The sequence below is a fragment of the Lepidochelys kempii genome, chromosome 4 (assembly GCF_965140285.1).
Source record: "Lepidochelys kempii isolate rLepKem1 chromosome 4, rLepKem1.hap1, whole genome shotgun sequence".
NCBI classification, from domain to species: Eukaryota; Metazoa; Chordata; order Testudines; family Cheloniidae; genus Lepidochelys; species Lepidochelys kempii.
Genome location: NC_136383.1, coordinates 78,591,889 through 78,609,022, shown reverse-complemented (window position 1 = coordinate 78,609,022; position 17,134 = coordinate 78,591,889). Strand labels below are relative to the sequence as shown.

Genomic DNA, 17,134 nt, shown 5'->3' with positions numbered 1-17,134 from the left:
AGCTTCAAAAACAGACTCCAATGAGAAACTGCTGAGCTTGAATTAATATGCAAACTAGATAATATTAACTTGGGTTTGAATAGAGACTGGCAGTGGCTGGGTCATTACACATATTGAATCTATTTCCCTATGTTAAGTATCCTCACACCTTCTTGTCAACTGTCTAAATGGGCCATCTTGATTATCACTACAAAAGTTTTTTTCTCCTGCTGATAATAGCTCATCTTAATTAATTAGCCTCTTACTCCACCTTTTCATATTCTCTGTATGTATATATATATATCTTCTTACTATATGTTCCATTCTATGCATCCGACAAAGTGGGCTGTAGCCCACAAACGCTTATGCGCAGATTAATTTGTTAGTCTCTAAGGTACCACAAGTACTTCTGTTCTTTTTGCGGATACAGACTAACATGGCTGCTACTCTGAAACCTATGATTCTATGTTTCACGCTTCCCTCCTTCAAACGTGGGTGCCCAGAGGGCCCAGCTGCATCTGCCTTGGGCCACTGACTAACAAATTTATTCGGGCATAAGCTTTTGTGGGCTAAAACCCACTTCATCAGATGCATGAGTGGAACATACAGTAGGGAGGTATAAATACACGACCTATGAAAAGATGGGAGTTGCCTTACCAAGTGGGGGGTCAGTGCTAAGGATCCAATTCAGTTAAGGTGGAAGTGTGATATTCTCAACGGTTGACAAGAAGGGGTGGAAATCACTTTTGTAGTGCGAATGAGGCCAGTGTAAACAAGGTGGCCCATTTTAAACAGTTGACAAGAAGGTGTGAGTATCAGCAGGGGGAAATTAGTTTTTGTAGTGACCCATCCACTCCCAGTCTTTATTCAGGCCTAATTTGATGGTGTCCAGTTTGCAAATTAATTCCAATTATGCAGTTTCTCGTTGGAGTCTGTTTTTGAAGTTATTTTATTGAAGAATTGCCACTTTTAAGTCTGTTATTGAGCGTCCAGGGAGATTGAAGTGTTCTCCTACTGGTTTTTGAATGTTATAATTCCTGATGTCAGATTTGTGTCCATTTATTCTTTTGTGTAGAGACTGTCCGGTTTGGCCAATGTACATGGCAGAGGGGCATTGCTGGCACATGATGGCATATATCACATTGATAGATGTGCAGGTGAACGAGCCCCTGATGGTGTGGCTGATCTGGATAGGTCCTATGATCACATCACATCAGCCACACCATCAGGGGCTCATTCACCTGCACATTTACCAATGTGATATGTGCCATCATGTGCCAGCCGTGTAAGTCAGAGAATGGGGAATCCTGGTGGGGTGGGGTGGGGAAGGGCACACAGAGCTCCTGTCATGTGAGGCAGAATGGGAGCACCTGGGATGGGGAGAAGGGGAATGAGGGCACACAGAGCCCCTGGCATAGGGGGTTGGGGGGATACACACAGAACCTCTGCTGGGGCGGAGTGGGGAGGAGAAAAGGGGACCCTCGCCTTTGTGGAAGGGGAAAAAGGAGGGTACAGGGGAGGAAGCATGGGAAGAAAGGGAAGAGGAATGGTGGTAGTAGGAAGGTTCACACAGCCTTAGCATGGATAGAAGGAAAATGGGGGATTTTGTTATGGAGGGAGTGGGGGAATAGGGGACACAGGGCCCCTGGCATGAGGTGAGGAAGTGGAGTTCTAGAGAGTACATGAAATAAAGGGAATGGATGGTGACACCCCGGGAATTTTTGAGGGGGAATGGATGAATGCAGGGAGCCCCTGGTACATGCAGTGACTTTGGCCTGAAAAGCTAAAATATGTACAATTCTCTAGCATCAGTATATTATCTGATGTGATATCTGGGCACTATGACAGATATTGATATCCCATGCAGTATCTTTGGGGACCACTAAATTTATGAATGGTTTATATATGATTGTGTTCTGCTTCATGGCGGAGATGGGTTACCACAGCTCCTCCAGGAACTAAAAATAGTGGAGGGTGATTAAGGAGTGCAAACATCTCCAGAGAGATGTCACCCACTGGGGTGTATTGGTAAATGGTATAGTCAATTGCATGATCACACTTTCGTCGATTATGAAATAAACGTAAGAGACCAAATAACCAATGTCAGTCAGGTTTATTATTATATGTCAGTAATAGTGTAGTACAGGTTCTATGTGATACCAGTTTCTGGGAAGCCATCTCGTGCAGTGTTGTTATATTCATAGGGCTCTAACAAACTCACGGTCCACATGATCATAGGATTTTTAAAATAATAATTTTAATGATTTCAGCTATTTAAATCTGAAATTTCACAGTGTTGTAATTTTAGGTGTCCTGACCCATAAAGCAGTTGGGGGGGGAAGGTTATTGTAGAGGGGGCTGCGGTACTGCTATCCTTACTTTTACACCGCTGATGGCAGTGGCACTGTCTTCAGAGCTGGCCAGCTGGAGATTAGTGGCTGCTGGCTGGGAGCCCAGCTCTGAAGGCAGTGCCGCCACCAGCAGCAGCACAGAAGTAAGGATGGTATGGTATGGTATTGCCTCCCTTACTTCTGTGTTGCTGCCTGCAGAGTTGGCCCCTCAGTCAACAGCCGCTACTCTCCGGCTGCCCAGTTCTGAAGGCAGCAGCGCAAAAGTAATGGTGGCATGGTATGGTATTGCCAACCTTACTTCTGCTCTTCTACTAGAGGGGCATGGCATTCAGAACAGGGTGACTAGCTAACAGCCGCCGCTCTCCAGCGACCCAGATCTGAAGGCAGTGCAGAAGTAAGGGTAGCAACATTGTGACTTCCCCTAAAATAACCTTGTGACCCCCCCCTGCAACTCCCTTTTGGGTCAGGACCCCCAATTTGAGAAATGCTGGTCTCCCCTGTGAAATCTGTATAACATAGGTTAAAAGCACACAAAAGACCAGATTTCACGGGGGAAGACCAGATTTCACGGTCCGTGACGCATTGTTCATGGCCATGAATTTGGTAGGGCCCTATACATTTGCTTTACTCAAAAGGTGTGCACCCAGAGCTATACCCCTAAAGTTATCTTCTTGTACCCCGTTTACAAGTGAAAGATACTATGTGCATCTTCCAAAATTAGATTTAACCAGTCATCTTTCTACTTTGGTTTTTGGGTACCATGGTGTACACCTTATCTCTTTGTTCTGAATAGATGCGTTCTAGGTACTACGGAGTGTGAAGGCACCTGCTAGGTCTGTACTACGGTAGAACAATCATATGTTTTGTCCTCTTCCTTTGGGACATTCCAGTACAGGCCTGTGAGAATAACTCCCTGCCTGTTGCTTTGGTAAAATCATCATATTTCCTGATTCTGACATTTTTCTGATCTACTTCAGCTAAAGCAAGGTGTTATGGGATACTCAGCATAAGTGAACTGGATAGTAGTAAAGATATAGGTCAATTTAACCTATATAACTGCTATAATATTTGTGTTTAATGCTGTTTGTACTTACTGCATATGAATAGATATATAAGGTGTGGGCATATTAATATGATAGATAGATAGATGCATGTTAGCCACCATATATTGGTCAACATATCCTTGCTTGTTGCCTTGATAATTGTTATAGTTAAGGCAATACCTTTGCTAAATTAATATGTAAAACAGTGGTGAGGGCCTTTATATGTAACTTGTTTTACCAAACTGCGTGACAACACATAATTAACACAACTAAAACTAATACACCTTATAACACAAGCAAAGTGTGGGAAATCAGTATTTCAAGATTCCCCATTATGGATAAGGTCATTTAAGGCTTGTTCTGCCTTGTGCATATCATTGCTAATCTGAATAATGTGTCTTTTCTGTCTAGTAATAATTTTAAATTTAAAGTGAGTGGATCAATATGCCCGTTAGAAACTGATAGGTAAGTTTCAACTTCATCCTGTTATTGGGCCTCACTTCCTATCATAGATTCATTTTGAAAACTGGAATAGGCATTATTACAGTGTGTCCCACAGTGCTATGAACATGAGGAGTAAAACAAAAATATGGAATAATGACATTACAAAGGAGGCCTCCATTTATAAATTCCTTGCAATTAGTTACTACACAGTCCTGTCCATCCATATTATAGGGGTTACCCTTCCTGCTGGTTGTCACTATGTGGTAAGCTTCAGTGGGCACGAGACAGGAGCTGCTTAGCTCTAGATTCAAGCCATCATGGCCACACACTGCAGTTGCAATACTAAAACATTCCTGGCACAACAAATTATATGCAGTGCTCTTCAAGTTTGCATTGCTGCATGTTACACCTCTAGTTGAGGTAGAGCCAGTCGTTCCTTGTAGATGCTGTTTTCCAGATAAGCTACTGTCTGCTCAGTACACACCTTCTGCACTAGAGACATAGCCTAAGACTTAAATTTGTGATGTTCAATTGAGCCACCTACCTAAACATAACATCACACATTTCATAGAATCATAGGACTGGAAGGGACCCTTGAGAGGTCATCTAGTACAGTCCCCTGCACTCATGGCAGGACTAAGTATTATCTAGACCAGTCCTGCAGAGGCAGTCATTTCCCATTTGTGATATTGTAGAAAAGCTTGAAGCCACATGCTACAAGCACATAAGAATAGATTGTGACAAATTTAACTCAAAACTACTATTTAAAAACAAAGGTCTAATGTTAGGGTTTGAAGCCATCAAGTCCAGATCCTTTTTATCAGCACTGCCTCACTAGTCAGCCAATGAACTTTACAACTTCATGTTGGAGTCTGGTTTCCTTAGTCTTAGTTAGATTGAGCTACGTAAGTGTGACGCAACCGTTGGTGCCAGCTGGCAAAGGCTTCACTACTCTGTATCAGCAATTCTTAACAGGCCTGACAAACTCACTACACCGAACACATTTCTTTCAATAGTATTAATCCATAAATAGTGTCTTGTAAGGTATCAAATGGAAGCTGGGATCACACAGGTCATTAATGTTCTGTGAAATGTATGTACTGGTGATTATGTGACTTACTAGAATTATGTTTTAAAGTCTGTAACCAGGGACAGATGAAAAGATTTCTTCCAGAAAGGAAATAAGATGTGGATCTGTGAAATGTAAATTAAGCATTGTAAGCCATTATCGCATAAATGGGATGGAAAGACACCAGAGACTAAACCACAGGGAGATGTCATCTCTGGGGTGCAAAGACAATGAACTTTGGGGTATAAAGGCAAAAGGACACATTGTTTATCCTGCACTTGAAGTGTTAATCAGGTAGTGCAGTAACATTCATGAAAACAGGTTCTCAATGATCCTGCATTGAAATGCTTCACAAAAGACTTAGGGCTTGGCTACACTTGCGAGTTAGAGCGCATTAAAGGAGCCCTGGGCGCACTAGCTCACTACCCATCCACACTGGCAAGGCACACGGAGCACTCTGACTCTGCGGCTAGACCACTCCTGATACTCCACCTTTTTGTGCACCCCTGCTTGAGCGCTGCAGTGCCGGTGTGGACACCCTGGTCTCTTAGTGCGCTCTGATTGACCTCCAGAAGTGTCCCACAATGCTTGTTCTAGCCACTCTGGTCATCACTTTGAACTCTACTGCCTTGCCCTCAGGTGACCAACCGTCAGACCCGCCCTTTAAATTCTCTGGGAATTTTGAAAATCCCCTTCCTGTTTGCTCAGCCAGCTGTGGAGTGCTCTCAGCGAATCTTTCCAGGTGACCATGCCTCTACATGCCAGGCAAGCCCCAGTATGGAGCAATGGCAAGGTGCTGGACCTCATCAGTGTTTGTGGGGAGGAAGCTGTCCAGTCCCAGTTGCGCTCCAGCTGTAGGAATTACAATACCTTCGGGCAGATAGCAAGGGACCCGTGTAGTGCAGGGTTAAAGTGAAGAGCTGCGGAATGTCTACTGCAAAGCCCGCGAGGCAAACAGCTGCCCCCGCAATCTGCCATTTCTACAAAGAGCTGGACATAATACGTGGGGGCGACCCCACCTCCACTCTGAGTACCACCATGGACACTTCAGAGCCCAGTTAAACAAAGCTGGAGGAGGAGGAAGAGGAGGAAAGCGGGAGCGAGGATGCTGAGGCGGAGGAAGACACCCGGGAATCCCTAGATGCATGCAGCCAGGAGCTGTTCTCAAGCCAGGAGGAAGGTAGCCAGCTGCAGCAGCCAGTACTTAGGGGAAGGACAAACACCAGAGGAGGTTCCCAATAAGCGGCTTTTACTTTGGGAAGGAAGTTATTCAGTGTGGGCTCTTGGGGTGAGGGTTAGGGCTGCATGCATGCCTAGATGCAGAATAGGGCATTGATGTGCTCTCTCACATCCCAGTAATTGGCCTCAGTGATCTCTTCAAAGGTCTCATCCAGAACTTGGGCAATGCGCTTGTGCAGGTTTCTCGGGAGAGCCACTGTGGTCCTTGTCCCAGTAAGGATAACTTGTCCACACCACTGTGCCATGAGGGGCGGGAGGACCATTGCTGCACACAGGCAAGCTGCATATGGGCCAGGGCGGAAGCCACATTGTAGAAGACCCTCCCTTGCTTCCCAGGTCACCCTCAGCAGCGAGGTATCTTCCAGGACGAACTCCTGTGGAAAATGTGGAGACAGTGTTCAGTATAGGGGCCCCCTGCAGCTGTTGGCTCTCCCCAAGGGACAGAAATCCAGAGGACAGTACAGCCGTGAAACGATCAGGCACGCTTGACCCTGTGCTTACTCACCATTTTGGGGCTCCTGTGGGTTATATGAGCTCGCTTTGGGACAGGAAAATTATGCTATTGTGTAGACTGTGCTTGCCCTAAAGTATGGGGGATTTATTGCTCTGTCTGGTGTGAACAATGGTGCTTCTGTTCAGTGTTGCATTTTGCCTTTACAGATGCAACCTTGAGATCTCAGCCGTCCATGTTATCACCGGCCGAAAGACTCCAAAGAATCAGAAAGAGGCCACGTAGAAGCAAGGAAGACATGTTGCGTGAAGTAATGTAGCATTCAAGTAGTGAAAATCAGAAAGTGCAGGAGTGGCGGGACAGCGAAAGGAGGATCTGCCAGCAGAATGAGGAGCACCGGCACAAAAGCACGGTTCTCCAGCAGCAAAGCACGGATCGGCTGATAAGCATAACAGAGAGCCAAGCAGACTCTATCCAGGTGCTCGTAGCCATGAAGGCAGAGCATTACCGCCGCTACCCCCGCAGCCCTTGTCCCAAAACTCTTTCTCTTGTGCCCCCATGTCACCTCCAACCCACTTTCCCCAACATCCGGGTTCTTACCGCCACCAGCTGCCTCCAACACAGGTAGCTTCACCACCCAGCCCTTAAAACTTCAACCATTACCCACTGCACTCAACCCTCATCACTATGCAGTACAGCCATCCTGAAGTGCAGCACTCAATGCACAGCACTTCAGCCAGGAAGGTTGAGTATAACAACAGGACATAAGCAAATCTGTGATTGTACCATTCCCCACCCCACCCCCTTGCCCTTTGTGTTTCCCAAGCAGTTGTGTTTCTTTTCAATAAATGAATTTTCTTTCCAATAAATGGATTTTTTAGCTTTGAAAACATTCTTTATTATTGCATAAAGTAAAAGATACCTTAGCCCAGGAAAGAAACAAGCACTACAAGTCAGCATAGCAAACAGATTCCTACTAACATTGGAACCACTGCACTTCACTCCGCGCAGGGCACCAGACATTACTGGTGGCTTTCAGCCTCAAATTGCTCCCTCAAGGCATCCCTAATCCTTGCAGCCCCATGCTGGGCCCCTCTAATAGCCCTGCTCTCTGGCTGTTCAAATTCAGCCTCCAGGTGTTGAACCTCCAAGTTCCATGCCTGAGCGAATTGTTCACCCTTCCCTTCACATATGTTATGGAGGGTATAGCACATGAATATAACCACGGGGATGCTGTCATCAGCCAGGTTCAGCTTCCCATACAGAGAGCGCCAGTGGCCCTTTAAACAGCCAAACACACACTCCACAGTCATTCTGCACCGGCTCAGCCTGTTGTTGAACCGCTCCTTGCTGCTGTCACGGCTCCCTGTGTAGGGTTTCATGAGCCACAGCATTAAACGGTAAGCGGGGTCCTCCAAGGATCACAATGGGCATTTCAATTTCCCCTACGGTGATCTTCTGGTCTGGAAAAAAAGTCCCGGCTTGCAGCTTCCTGCAGTGTTCCGAAAGATGGGTGCATCATGCACCTTTCCGGGCCAGCCTGTGTTAATGTCAATGAAATGCCCACAGTGATCCACAAGCACCTGGAGAACCATAGAGAAATACCCCTTCTGATTAACATACTTGGAGGCTAGGTGGGCTGGTGCCAGAATTGGAATGTGTGTGCCATCTATCACCCCTCCGCAGTTAGGAAAACCCATTTGTGCAAAGCCATCCATGTCATGCACGTTCCACAGAGTCACGATTCTTCCGAGCAGGATGCGATTAATGGCCCTGCAAACTTGCATCAACACAATTCCATCAGTCGACTTCCCCACTCCAAACTGGTTAGCGACCGATCGGTAGCTGTCTGGAGTTGCCAGCTTCCAGACTGCAACAGCCACCCGCTTCTCCACTGTCATGGCAGCTCTCAATCTCATGTCCTTGTGCCGCAGGGTGGGGTGAGCTCCTCACAGTCCCATGAAAGTGGCTTTTCTCATCCGAAAGTTCTGCAGTCACTGCTCGTCATCCCAGACTTTCATGTGATCCCACCACTTCAGTGCTTGTTTCCCGAGCCCAAAAGCAGCGTTCCACGGTGGTGAGCATGTCCGTGAATGCCACAAGCAAACTCGTGCCATATGCGTTACTCAAGTTGATATTGTCATATTCTCTGTGTGTATATAAAGTCTGCTGCAGTTTCCACGGTATGCATCTGATGAAGTGAGCTGTAGCTCACGAAAGCTCATGCTCAAATAAATTGGTTAGCCTCTAAGGTGCCACAAGTACTCCTTTTCTTTTTGCGAAAACAGACTAACACGGCTGTTACTCTGAGAGCCGTCACTGTCACTTTGGATCATAAGGAATAACTCGACTGCCAAACGTGACGCATACTCCATACCCGCAGACTGAAAGGGAAGACAGAGCACGCAGTACAAAAAATGTTGAAAGGTGGTGCCAAATGTGGACAGAAGCACAGGGGTTGCAGGGATGTGAACCGATGCATCACGGGGCGTTGGGACAGGACCCAGAATGGCCCGCCCCCCCGCCGCTTTCCCACAAGCCACAGCGCCAGAATGGGAAGAGGTGCTCTGTGGGATAGCTGCACATAATGCACCGCTCCCAATGCTGCTGCAAGTGCTGCAAATGTGGCCACGCCAGTGCGCTTGCAGCTGTCAGTGCGGACAGACGCCAGCGCTTTCCCTACTGCGCTCTCCGAAGGTAGGTTTAACTCAAAGCGCTCTACATCTGCAAGTATAGCCACGCCCTTAGTTAGGTGTGATGAGACTGCTTTAGACAAGGAATACAGTCTGTTGTTTTAGGCTCTAGAAAGCATTATACTTTTGTTTTATTTGTAACCCGTGGTTCTTATCACCCTTGCTCACCAAGTTAACTTTTGTTAATAAACCTGTATTTGTTTTCACTATAGATTACAGTGCTCAGTTATTGTATGGACCTGATACCCAGTTCAATCAAACAAGCTAATGTGTACACACTATTCCCTTGGGAGTAACAAATTTGGTTATTAACTGAGTGTGTCCAACGACAGGGGCTGTACACTATCGGGGAAAGCTCTTCAAGTTTTAAGTGCACACAAGGCTTTAAAGTATGAACTCCCTCGTAGACACTTAGTTTGAATTAGCGTCCTTGATTTGATTTAGTTTAACTTAAAGCAATTTAACTAACCCACTATATTCTTTCCTGCATTTCTGCACACAAGTCACAGATCTTTACTTTGTGATCCTCCACCTATTTTATACACTCCATGGTTATAGAAGGTTTTTTTTTATTATTAATCATTCATGTCCTGTATGTTTTTATTTACGAATTGCACAGGGCTTAACAATTAAGGCTCAATACCCTTATTATATGTTGCAGATCAGGAAACTGGGAGACCTGGAGTTTACAAAGGCATCAGAACAGCAGGAAATGAAATACAACTTTCTGACTCAGTGCTGTGATGTGTTCAGTAAACACCATTTCCTTCCATGACGAGTTAGGAGAAATTCTGACTGACCCCCCACAACCTTTTAAAAAGTGGAGTGAAATTGTTGCTTTGGTTAATACTTATTCAAGCACTTGTTTGTTGGGGCCACTTCTTCAGCTTCACTGCACACACAACTCTTGTTGAAATCAAAAGCTACATACCTTACCCCCAATTAGTTCATTATGCAAAACAGCTGTAGAATCATCACTTTAACGTATTGCAATCAAGTGTCTAGAGCTTAGGTACTTTTAAGATGTTACCATGGAATCTGAGTGCTTTACAGTCTTTAATGTATTTATCCTCACAACAACCCCCTGAAGTAGGGAAGTACTATTATCCCCATTTTACAAATGGGAAACTGAGACAGAGACTAAGATCCAGATCTTCAAAAGGTATTTAGAAATCTGCTTTGTCCAAGGTCACACACCAAGCCCGTGGCAGAGCAGGAAAATGAACCCAGTCTCCAGTAGACTAAGCTAGTACCCTAACCACTACACCAACCATCCAATACATTTTCTTACCTATCAAATTTTATCTAATGACAAGTTGTTTTTCCAACTGTTGGTGCGGCAAACTCACCATCAAGCTGTATTCTGCCTTCTATGATACCATCAGAGATTCAGGAATCTGAAAGTAGTTCAGTTTTGTCAATTCACAGGACTGAAGAGAACCATGCAGACTATTCATCAACTTTTATTAGTTCTACAGTGCTAACAGTTGTAGAATTTGATGTTGACAATATAGAACAGATCTGTTGAGTAAGATCGCACCATTTTTACATAGAAAAAGTGCCTAACTACCATTATTTTAAATTTGGGAAACTCCTCTCACTGCATTGAAAAAACACTATGATCAGCATGCTCTCAGCCATTACTTTTATTATCCAGTTTTTTATACCTCACATTTATATAATTCTTTCCAGACTGCTGCACCTAAAGGGCCATGGTTTCCCATGATCTTTGTATGAAACTTCCAGATATCACTGTGAGTACTGAGTGTGTAAACAGAGTAAAATAAGGCTCAAAATATGTGTAAACTCGTTTCAAAAGACACACTCAACAGAACAGAAGCACCTGCATTTTCCTCTGCCCGCACATTTAATTGAGGATAGCAGAGTGGGAACAGTATACATTCCATTATTTATTGGAAAATATTGTTATTCTAGTTTTACATTAGTATCTCTTGTGCATCTTAATAAAACAATAAGAACCACCAGTAACTACACCTTGAAACCCATCCACACTGAAGACAGTGTACATTTTTCTTTTTATATAAAAAAAAGTACTGCTCTGTTGATCATTTTCACAGATGCTCCTGACCCAGTTTAATGTCTAAGATTTTTTTTCAAAAGAGATGTTACTAACATTTATCAAAATTGTCAGTTTTCAAAGCATTTAATAGCTAAAACAAAATATTAAAAGTGAGGACATCCCAGAAGTTTATTGTTTTTAATAGTAGCAGTCATAAAATATGCTTATATAGAAATCCACATTTATCTGAAAAACGAAGTGTAAATGGTATTTCACAAAATGTAAGTTTAATTTGCTTAAAGAGTTTTGGTGGTTTAAATCACCCTGATTGTTTACTGACAATTTGCTATTGTAATAATGTTAAACAGGATCACATATTATTTTAGGATTAATTTTAAAATGTTACAACTTTTCATAAAAATAGTCAGCCAACTATTTTCTCTCTTTTCAACAGGAATAGTGAACATTATGGGCAACAAATTTCAAACAGATAAACTTTTCCTTGAAATGTAACAACTTTCAACCATTCAAGTACTATGGTCCCATATATATTCCTATGCAGCTAAAAAGACATGGTAGACAACTGAGCACACTACCACCAAATCGTAAGAATTACAAAATTATTAGACTTTAATCAAATTGTACCTTAATCCTTTAATTAAAAATAGAAGACTTAGGTAGACTATTTAGCAAATAAAACAGCACGCCAGTGTGCTCTATATTAAGGCATACCTTTAAATGCACACTTCTTGTGATCTATAAGAAGATATTTACAATTGCTACCGCGTGAAAGGAACAATAATGTAATTGTTCTGCAAAACTGAGAAATACAAAATTTCTGGAAGCCTACATTTTCAGAGTACAAAAGTAACCCTTAGTTACTATGTGTCCTACAGGATCTCTTGAGGATTTCTTAAAGCTGGGGGTAAATTTGAGGGTTTTGACTCTTCATCAAGAAGTACCAAATCTTCAATTTCACGTCCTTTGTACTTTCTTTTACATATCTTTACAATAACTTTCTTCTTGAGAAATAATTTCAAAGCTTCCCTAGAAGCTATAGCTTTGGCATTTTCCTTACTTTTTCCACAGCCAGTACCCAAATAAACAGACTTGCACCTCAGTTCACAAACTATATTTTCATGAGAGCTTTTATTTTGAGGCAAGTCTGCAAGTTCTTTCAGTGGAACAAAAGTTACATCTAAAGTAGCTTTCACAGACTGAATGGATGAGTTTAGAAGTTCTGCATGATTCACGTTGGGACTAAAACCTCCAACAGCAACCAATTTCCAGGCCACAGCTTTGTACAGTCTATTGAAAAAAGGCTGTCTTTCTTTTGCATCTTCACTTGTTAATGGCTTCCATGACACTTTAGCAGGATTTTCACTAGCCTGGGAGCTGCTTTTGGAAGCCACCGGTGGAGCGCTGGCCTGGGAGCTGCTTTTGGAAGCCACCAGTAGAACGCTGGCCGGGGAGCTGCCTTTGGCGGCCGCCGCCGCCGCCGGCGCGCTGGCCGGGGAGCTGCCTTTGGCGGCCGCCGCCGCCGCCGGCGCGCTGGCCGGGGAGCTGCCTTTGGCGGCCGCCGCCGCCGCCGGCGCGCTGGCCGGGGAGCTGCCTTTGGCGGCCGCCGCCGCCGCCGGCGCGCTGGCCGGGGAGCTGCCTTTGGCGGCCGCCGCCGCCGCCGGCGCGCTGGCCGGGGAGCTGCCTTTGGCGGCCGCCGCCGCCGGAACCTTGGCCGGGGAGCTGCCTTTGGTGGCCGGCGGCGCGCTGGCCGGGGAGCTGCCTTTGGTGGCCGGCGGCGCGCTGGCCGGGGAGCTGCCTTTGGCGGCCGCCGCCGGCGGCGCGCTGGCCGGGGAGCTGCCTTTGGCGGCCGCCGGCGGCGGCGCGCTGGCCGGGGAGCTGCCTTTGGCGGCCGCCGCCGGCGGCGCGCTGGCCGGGGAGCTGCCTTTGGCGGCCGCCGCCGGCGGCGCGCTGGCCGGGGAGCTGCCTTTGGCGGCCGCCGGCGCCGGAACCTTGGCCGGGGAGCTGCCTTTGGCGGCCGCCGCCGCTGGCGAGCTGGCCGGGGAGCTGCCTTTGGCGGCCGCCGGCGGCGGCGCGCTGGCCGGGGAGCTGCCTTTGGCGGCCGCCGGCACCGGAACCTTGGCCGGGGAGCTGCCTTTGGCGGCCGGCGGCACGCTGGCCGGGGAGCTGCCTTTGGCGGCCGCCGCCGCCGGCAGAGCACTGGCCGGGGAGCTGCCTTTGGCGGCCGCCGCCGCCGGCAGAGCACTGGCCGGGGAGCTGCCTTTGGCGGCCGCCGCCGCCGGCAGAGCACTGGCCGGGGAGCTGCCTTTGGCGGCCGCCGCCGCCGGCAGAGCACTGGCCGGGGAGCTGCCTTTGGCGGCCGCCGCCGCCGGCAGAGCACTGGCCGGGGAGCTGCCTTTGGCGGCCGCCGCCGCCGGCAGAGCACTGGCCGGGGAGCTGCCTTTGGCGGCCGCCGCCGCCGGCAGAGCACTGGCCGGGGAGCTGCCTTTGGCGGCCGCCGCCGCCGGCAGAGCACTGGCCGGGGAGCTGCCTTTGGCGGCCGCCGCCGCCGGCAGAGCACTGGCCGGGGAGCTGCCTTTGGCGGCCGCCGCCGCCGGCAGAGCACTGGCCGGGGAGCTGCCTTTGGCGGCCGCCGCCGCCGGCAGAGCACTGGCCGGGGAGCTGCCTTTGGCGGCCGCCGCCGCCGGCAGAGCACTGGCCGGGGAGCTGCCTTTGGCGGCCGCCGCCGCCGGCAGAGCACTGGCCGGGGAGCTGCCTTTGGCGGCCGCCGCCGCCGGCAGAGCACTGGCCGGGGAGCTGCCTTTGGCGGCCGCCGCCGCCGGCAGAGCACTGGCCGGGGAGCTGCCTTTGGCGGCCGCCGCCGCCGGCAGAGCACTGGCCGGGGAGCTGCCTTTGGCGGCCGCCGCCGCCGGCAGAGCACTGGCCGGGGAGCTGCCTTTGGCGGCCGCCGCCGCCGGCAGAGCACTGGCCGGGGAGCTGCCTTTGGCGGCCGCCGCCGCCGCCGGCAGAGCACTGGCCGGGGAGCTGCTTTTGGTAGGCGCCACCGCCGGCGCGCTGGCCGGGGAGCTGCTTTTGGTAGGCGCCACCGCCGGCGCGCTGGCCGGGGAGCTGCTTTTGGTAGGCGCCACCGCCGGCGCGCTGGCCGGGGAGCTGCTTTTGGTAGGCGCCACCGCCGGCGCGCAGGCCGGGGAGCTGCTTTTGGTAGGCGCCACCGCCGGCGGCGGAACACCAGGCAATGTACTCTTCTTTTCATGTTTGGTTTCCATACTTGAATGATCATTCATTTTTGATTCCGTTCCAGATGAAGCAGATGCTACAGCTGAATTATGCTTGGCAGTGGTTTCATAATTAGCTGCTTTTGTTTCTGGCACTGTGCTCTTTTCTTGGTTTGAGCTAGAGGATGTCAGTGAACGCTCTGAATCTTTTCCCGCATCTTTTTCCTCTTTCTTCAGCAACATGCTCTCCGTCTCCTTGGAAACTTCTGTCTTTGCCAACTTAGCATCATTTCCAACATCCTTAGAATCTCTGCTTTTGTCAACAGCTCGTTTCTTGCAAGGTTCCTCTACCCCTTCTAAAAAACACAAATAGAGTTATGTCCTTACTTCCATAACTATGAAGCATAGCTCCCTGTCTACTGGCAATTGATTTAAAGTTTCTAGAACGATTAGGCCAAAAAAAATCTCTCCTGGCCCTAAAACTGATTAATTTAAACCAGTGGTTCTCAACCAGAGGTATGCGTACCCCTAGGCAGAAATCTTATAGGGGGTATATCAACTCGTCTATATATTTGCCAAGTTTTACAACAGGCTACATAAAAAGAACTAGAAAAGACAGTACATACTAAATTTTATACAGACAAAATGAGAAAGCAAGCAATTTTTCAGTAATAGTGTGGCTGTGACACTTTTGTATTTTTAGGTCTGATTTTGTAAGCAAGTAGTTTTTAAGTGAGGTGAAACTTGGGGTATGCAAGACAAATCAGACTCCCTGAAAGGGGTACAATAGTCTGGAAAGGTTGAGAACCACTAGTTTAAACACCCACAAACTCAAGAGTTTGAAATCTGATTCCAAATGTTACCTTGAAATTCCAAGGCATTTCAATCTCAAAGAGATATGCTAAACTAGGTGCTATGATACAAACATAGACCCAGGGTTCAAATGCAAGGTTTTGATTTGGACACCTCTCTATTTTATTTACTATTACTACAAAGCTCTTCAAAGCACTGTTTTCTTTTGGCAATTTCTTTAAAACTAGACACATTTACAGCCGATATGAGTATAAAGGTGGATATGCTTCACATTTGGTCATTTCTATTAGAAAAGCTTACTGTGAGCACAATATAATGGGGTGAAAGGTCAGAGCACAAATTGCAGAGCACAAATGCCTGCAACAAACCTATTTAAAGAATACTTTTAACTCAGTAATTCAGACGCATTTGATGCAGTCAAACAGCAACACTATGGCTTAAAATAGCAAGATACTGTACTCTCATGTTTAAAGTTGAACACTGAGACAGACAAATGAGAGTTTGCACTGACATTATCCTGGGAGGTTTTAAATCCTAGTTATGTCAGCGATTACTTTACTAAAGATGGGCAAAGGCAAGTTCTCAACATTTGAAAATCGTTTTCTAGACTCCTAGGAATTGTCACAGCTATGATCTGCTAACCATTGCTACTTGATATGCCTCTTTTCTTCACCTTGGCAACCAGTTCATCTCTCGTCGTGTGGGCGGGCGCATCGGTCACTTTGATGCCTTCAGCCATTTCCAGCACCTTTTCCATCACCGACAGCGGGTACCTGGGCAGGGGAAGACAACGGGAGCGAGCTCGGCGCGTCTCCAAGGGAAACGCGCGCCCGCCAGCCCGCCAACGGGGCGCCCCGACCCTTGCCAGAGCCCCCCGCCACTGCCCACGCCACTCACCGGCAGCCGAGGAAGACGTGGTTGGCCCACACCATGGAGAGAGAGACGAGGCGCTGCAGGGCCCCGCTGTCCCCGGCCGGCGGGCCCCCCGCGTTGCGCAGCAGGAACTCGCGGCGGTGCCGCCAGTGGTGCTCGGGCTCGCAGTCCCCGCGCAGCGTCTCCACCCAGGCCGCCTCCTGCCGGCTCCGGCCCAGCGGCTCCGAGGCCGCGGCCTCCGCCATGTTCGCGGCTCGGCCCCGCGGCCCTGCCCGCCTCGCCCCGGCCTGAGGCCGCTACTGCACCGGCTTCCCGTCTGCACGCGCCTCGCGAGCCCGGCCCCCGGCGAGCCCTGACCCGCTCCCGCCTCGAGCCGCTGCACCGGGCGCGCGGAGACCGCTCTCGGAGCCAAGAACAACGGATTCAGCCAATCCGCCGCTTCCTTCCGTCTGTCGATTATGACCTCACTACCGGTGCGGCCTCCGCGAGAGAAACGGAGCCGCGGGAACCCGCTGCCTTCCCAGCGGGCTCTGCGGTTCAGAACTGGTGTCTATTGTCTCCCCCGGGGCCTCCCACCAGGAGCCGGGAGCGCTTAGGGAAGCGGCCGCTTGCACCGCCGTCATAAATAGGAACGTCCGTCCCGTCCCGTTCCACGAGTGATTATGACGTCGCTGAGGGCCTTGTCCAAGCTCCATGCCCAAGATACCCGGCTGGAGGGTCAAGGACTGGTTCAGCGCGTGGCCCCCGGGTCCCGGCACCGTGACCACACGAGACCCTTTGTGAAACCCCCCCAGGGAAAGAACCTGGGCAATGCCTTCGTGTCCTTCTGTGTCACGGTGCTCACTGTTCGGGGGCAGCTCATGGTCACCCTGAGAGCTGGGTCCCCTCCTCTGGACTGCAAATAAATGGCTTGGAGGGCTAGTATA

General features: G+C 48.6%; 1 protein-coding gene across 5 annotated transcripts in view; it reads right to left on the bottom strand.

Annotated features, from left to right (window-relative positions):
- CDKN2AIP (CDKN2A interacting protein) overlaps window positions 1-16,813 on the bottom strand; it is a 40,652-nt gene extending 23,839 nt beyond the window's left edge. For 2 of the 5 annotated variants that reach the window (XM_073341753.2, XM_073341752.1), the window contains exons 1-3: window positions 16,233-16,789; window positions 16,009-16,108; window positions 10,619-10,666 (exon numbers count right to left, since the gene is read on the bottom strand). In XM_073341753.2, the coding sequence (XP_073197854.1) occupies window positions 10,640-10,666; window positions 16,009-16,108; window positions 16,233-16,453 (348 nt within the window). In that variant the 5' untranslated portion in view covers window positions 16,454-16,789 and the 3' untranslated portion in view covers window positions 10,619-10,639. Of the gene's footprint in view, window positions 1-10,618; window positions 10,667-11,453; window positions 14,879-15,977; window positions 16,109-16,232 lie in introns of those variants that run through there. The other 3 variants (XM_073341751.1, XM_073341748.2, XM_073341754.1) reach the window with 3 other exon arrangements.
- Between the last annotated feature and the right edge of the window lie 321 nt (window positions 16,814-17,134).